This window comes from Tribolium madens, unplaced genomic scaffold (genome assembly GCF_015345945.1).
Source record: "Tribolium madens isolate multiple individuals breed KSU strain unplaced genomic scaffold, Tmad_KSU_1.1 Scaffold_11;HRSCAF=98;Tcas5.2_LG3b, whole genome shotgun sequence".
NCBI classification, from domain to species: domain Eukaryota; kingdom Metazoa; phylum Arthropoda; class Insecta; order Coleoptera; family Tenebrionidae; genus Tribolium; species Tribolium madens.
This window is the reverse complement of record NW_025400975.1, coordinates 7,111,379-7,117,016: the sequence shown is the minus strand read 5'-3', so window position 1 is coordinate 7,117,016 and position 5,638 is coordinate 7,111,379. Positions and strand designations below refer to the sequence as shown.

Sequence of the window (5,638 nt, the reverse complement as noted above, 5' to 3'; positions counted from 1 at the left end):
TGTCTGAGACGTTTTTGCGTCTTTTTTAATTGTTTGACATTAGAGTGCATAGCCACCGTGATATTTAATGTCAAACGTATTTACTTGTATTAATTCTGAATTTTGTAGATTTTTGTTTAAACGTCGGCCAAAAAGCTTAATACAAATCTTGTGCGTTAACCATTTTACAGTGCTCAATTATTAAAGCACTCCGCTGCGCGTCGTGCTTCAAATTCATTTCGCACTGTAAAATGTAAGTTACCGCACACGAATGTAAATAACTATTTTACTCCTCATACAAGTTTCAGGACGGACGTTTTAAAATTGGCTGAATTTTTTTTTATGAGAATGCTACAAAGTGCATTCAGGTAAAATACCAGAAACATGGAAAAAATGTTAAAAAAATTCTATCTGTCAAAAAATTTTGACATTCATTTTTGACATTTGACATTTTTTATGATACTGATGATCTTGTATATGTTTTTTACAATTATTAAGTAAATGTACAGAAATTTTGCGAAAAAAGCCACAAATAACATTGAACAGAATTACAATTTATGATACAGCTTCCTTGTTTCCTCTTGGAAATTTATTTTTCCAACAGAAAGAAATAGAGTCAAAGTGCAAACTTTAAACCGTCATAACAAAAATTTTTATAGATAATTTTTTTTTAATTTTTCCATGTTCCTGGTATTTTACCTTATATGGCATTTTTCTCTGGGGCGCGAGTTCTGGCGCACCCTGTATTTTTAATGGGGCTAGAACAGTTCTGCAGTTTTGCATACGTAGTACATGTTTATTTTTTTTTTAATAACTAATGTTACTGAAAAGTTCTAAATTTCAATATAAAAACCAAAAGAAACACATTTAATCAAATTAAAAAAAAAATAATGTGATAAAAAAATTATAGTAATATGCCTTTGAATTTGATATAAGTTCATATTATAAGTACCTATATTTTTTTTTAGCCTGAATTTTATTCAGTTGCTAATTGGTAACACAAACTGAACCAAAAGTAACGCCCAAAATTCATATTTTTGTTAGTGGTCGTTTTTCAAAAAAATCTTTAACAGGTCGATTTAATTTTTTTAAATGCTATATTTTGACATTATAGTGACATTTATGACGTCATTCGTTTTTGAGTTGTGACGTCATGTTTAAATGACAACTGACATTTTTGTTCACTGTCTTAAATAGCACACACAAAAAAAAATAAAAAATGAAATTAAAACAAAAGAAATAAAATCAAAAAAATAAAAAATACTGCCAACTAAACACAAAAGGATTTATCTTTTTGTTCTTGCCTTATTTTATAAGGGACAACTGTTTTTTGTATTTTTTTTTAAATAATTAGCATGAAAACACTTAATATGAAACCTAAACAGAGAAAAATAAAAACACCCCTTATAAAATAAAGCAAGAACAAGACGATAAAGCTCTTTGTATAAGACTTTCTATAACTTTATTAAGTTTTCTTATTTCATTTTCTTCTTTTTTTGCATTTTTTTACTTTATTTTTAGAAGTAGTCATAAATATCACTACAGTGTCAAAATGTAGCATTTAGAAAAATTAAATCGACCTGGTTAAGGATTTTTTTGAAAAATGACTCATAACAAAGACATGAATTTTGTGCGTTAATTTTGGTTCAGTCTGTATCATAATTTTATGCGTTATTGTTTCTAAAGAAAGTTGTTAAAAAAAAACAAAGTTTTAAAGTAGGGCTCAGATAAAAAAAATACCAAGACAAACACAATTTATCCCGACACATCAAACTTTCATTTCTAACACAACGCGTTTCAACCACAAAGTGGTCATCCTCAGGTAATAATAAAACTCAACTAATCACCGTCATTAGTAAATTGTTCTAAATATAACACATAATTTGCAATAAGATAATTTATTAACAATTATTTTCAAAAATCAAATTCCTTGGTAAAGGAGGAGTACTCTTTATATTTTATTCTCTCCAGATATTAGGAAAAAAGTGTGTAGGTTTCGAGTTCCTTTTATGGGGTTTGCTAGACTAAAACAATATTTTAAAGAATCGCAATGTTTTACAAATTGTCAACAAAAAGAATTATTTATTATTTGAAAAAAATAATTGAATGATAATAATGTACTGAAAAAATGTGACTCAATTTTTATCGAAAAAATTTCCAGATAAGTTGCTATTTTGAAGGAAGAAAATCGCATAACTCTAAAACAAAACCAAATTTTATCTCAAAATATGATCACATTTTTTAGAACTTTAATTTGCATTAATTATTACTTTCTGAGACAAATAATTAAAAAAAAAACTCTTGGTTCCATACTTTCTATTCGCCTTGTACATAAAAGCAAAACGCAATATATGAAATCATTGAAACTACCCATCTGACATTTTTTTAGATTTAAGCATTTCTTTGGGAAATTTTTAAATGTTTTTGGAAGTCTAAAAATTTTTTTAATCCAGTACATCTGACACTTTCTTAGTGTCCCCAACTGTCTTTTGTAGCACGATATTTTGTAACGTCTCGAATGACATTTTTTTAAATTTAAGCATTTCTTTAAGAAATTTTTAAATGTTTTTTGCAGCTCTAGAAATTTTTTAAACCAATACATCTGACACTTTCTTAGTCTCCCCAACAGTCTTTTGTAACACGATATTTTGAAACGTCTCGATTGGCATTTTTACTACTAAATTTAAACATTTCCTTAAGAATTTTTTTCTTTTGAAAATCAAAAAGTCAGTACATTTAACACTTTCTTTTTACTTCAAGCCAAAGTAATCCGAAGTGGCCTAAAGTGACCTAAACCGACTGAAGCTACATGAAGTGACCCAAACATTATTTTTTACAATCTACAAGAAACTTTACTAAATAAAAATGAAACTCTTAATCAAATCCGATAGTTCTTTAATCTATTGTTAAAAAAAAATCATATCATTATGTTGATTTGTTCTTAAGATTTTTTTTGTGCTTCGAGGTACTTAATTTTGTACATTGAAAAAATAAAAACGTTCTAAAACATACATCAAATTTACGAAAATTCGAAACAATAATATTTATACGTGATTGTTTTGGCATGAAATTACTCGACAATAAAAAAATTAAATTAAAACAAAAATTAAAGTTGTTTGCCCAAAAATATAAAATTTGTTCACTTTGCAAAACCAAACAAGTTGTTGGAACAGCCGCCTATCGCTAGTAAAATATTTACTGTCTCGAGATGGCTTAATTTGAAATTTATCTAACCATTACCTTATTCCTAACTCTTGGATACCTAGCAAAACAAATTTATCTTTTTAATGTTTATTATAAAATTAACCTTATTACACACTATTCAGGTACACACGAACTTTACATTAATCTTTGTACTTAACGTAGGTAGTAATTTTCCTTAACTATATATATTTTATCTAATCTTAGTACACATAAACGCTAGAATAATACCCATGATTATGTTATACCGGTATCCTGATGACAAATAACACTGACTACCTCCAAACTTGTCAAAAATACTGTACTTTTATTTAGTAACAATAAAAAACAGCCATCGTTGCACTTAGTTTAAACTAGATAATACATCACAAAGCTGCTTCTCTGAGAAAATTGTTAGAAATAAAAGTACAGTAAGGGTGATTCTGATGGCTTGAATATAAATAGATACGTATTTTGCATATTCTCTAACTATTAGCTATACAGGAAGGAGATAAAGATAATAATATGCAAAGTTGACTTAAAATTCACATAAGGTAGTTAAAAAAGGATGTGACATACGAACTGCTTGCATGCAAATAACCTCACTTGCTTGTTGCTAATCATCACGAAAACGAATGATTTTTCACGTGAAAATCTCGTCGATTTTGAGTAAATTACCCACAGCGTCGTTTCTAACTGTTCTTAATGGCGGTTCAAATCTCGCGGCGAAAGGAGTCCCTTGTAAATCAATGATTCTTGGGAGATTATTACTAAACATTGACTCACTTAAATGATAAACACCTGTGTTTGCCAAAGACAAATACTGCAATTTGTTTAGAGACTTGAAGCCCTTGGGGGCTAGAGTGTTTAGAGTGTTACCATCTAGAATTAGATTCTTCAAATTCGGTAGTCCTATAAACGTGAATTCGGAGATTTCGTCGATTCGATTATGGGACACAATTAATGTTTGTATTGTATTCGACACTAGAAACACAGTTTGTTTGGTGAAATGAATCTTATTTCGCGAAATTTCCAGTCTTTCCAGTTTGTGGTTGTTTTTGAAGGTCCAGGGATCCAAAGAAGTGATATTGTTGTCTGATAAAATGACTGTTGTTAGTTGTTTTAGGCCTCGGAAGGCCGTTGCGTGGATTTCGCTGATTCGATTTTGGTTTAGTTCGATTTTGGTGAGCGATTTGTAGGTTTTGTTGGAGAAAATGGTTTCGGAAAGGGCTGAGATTTGGTTGTATGCGAGATTCAAGGTTTTGATCTCGGGGGACCCTTGAGGGATGTCTTGTAGAAGTTGGCCCATTTGTACAAGGTGCTCCGGGATTGTTGTTGTTGTTGGGTCATTAATGGGCTGCAACAGTGCCCTGAAATAATAATTAAAATTTAGATTTAGATTTAAATTTAGATTTGTTTTGAGATTAAGGTGAAAAACGTTATCCAAATTCGAAAGTAATCTTTGAGTTAAACGCTGAAAAATAATAATAACGTCACAGATTGAGATAAATCGATTTTTAACACTAAAAAGCAAATTACAAACAAAATTTAATCACTACGAATTACCTTTTTCAAAAATTCTATATGCGATAAGATAATATAATTTATGTAACACTTTTACTACAATCATAATTACATCAAATTTAATAAGTGAATGTGATTATAAACTTGTGACTTTTTGATTTTTTTTACCCAGGTCCGTAGCTAGGGGGGGGCTACTTTAAAACTTAAGAAATAATAATGCATAAAATTCATTTTTCAAAAAAATCCTCAAACAAGTCGTTTTTAATTTTTTTTTAATATCAACCGACATATTTTATTACTGTTTTAGATAGTACACATCGTTGTTCTTTTGGTAAGCATGAAAATTCAAAAAAATAAAGTAAAAAAATGCAAAAAACAACAAAATTAATTAAAAAAACTTATAAAGTTTAATACAGAGAGCTTTATCTACATGTACCTGCTTTATTTTATAAAAGGTAATTGTTTTTGTTTTTATTTTTTTGTGTTTTGGTTTCACATTAAGTGTTTTCATGCTAATTATTTAAAAACATATACAAAAAACACTTGCCCCTTATAAAATAAGGGAAAAACAAAAAGATAAAGCCTTTTGTGTTTAATTGGCAATAATTATTAATTTTTAATTCCTTTACCGAGGAATTTGGTTGGTTTGGTAATAGATTATTGCAAATTATTATTATAACGTTGTCCTTTTTAACAACTTTCTTTAGAAACAATAACGGATACAATTATAATACAGACTCAACCAAAAGAAATGCACAAAATTCAAATCTTTGTTATGTCATTTTTCAAAAAAATTCTTAACCGGGTCGATTTAATTTTTTTAATGCTACATTTTGACACTATAGTGACATTTCGTTTTCAAGTAATAACGTCGTTTTTAATTTTTTTTTTAATGTCAACCGACATTTTTATTACTGTTTTAGATAGTACAGTAAGAAAAAAAAAGTAAAGAAAA

At 28.5% G+C, this 5,638-nt stretch overlaps 1 protein-coding gene across 2 annotated transcripts in view; it reads right to left on the bottom strand.

The window, feature by feature from the left end:
- Window positions 1-3,265: 3,265 nt before the first annotated feature.
- LOC123007786 (leucine-rich repeat-containing protein 15-like) overlaps window positions 3,266-5,638 on the bottom strand; it is a 63,126-nt gene continuing 60,753 nt past the window's right edge. For both annotated transcript variants that reach the window (XM_044403241.1, XM_044403234.1), the window contains exon 2: window positions 3,266-4,529. In XM_044403241.1, the coding sequence (XP_044259176.1) occupies window positions 3,803-4,468 (666 nt within the window). In that variant the 5' untranslated portion in view covers window positions 4,469-4,529 and the 3' untranslated portion in view covers window positions 3,266-3,802. The remainder of the gene's footprint in view (window positions 4,530-5,638) is intronic.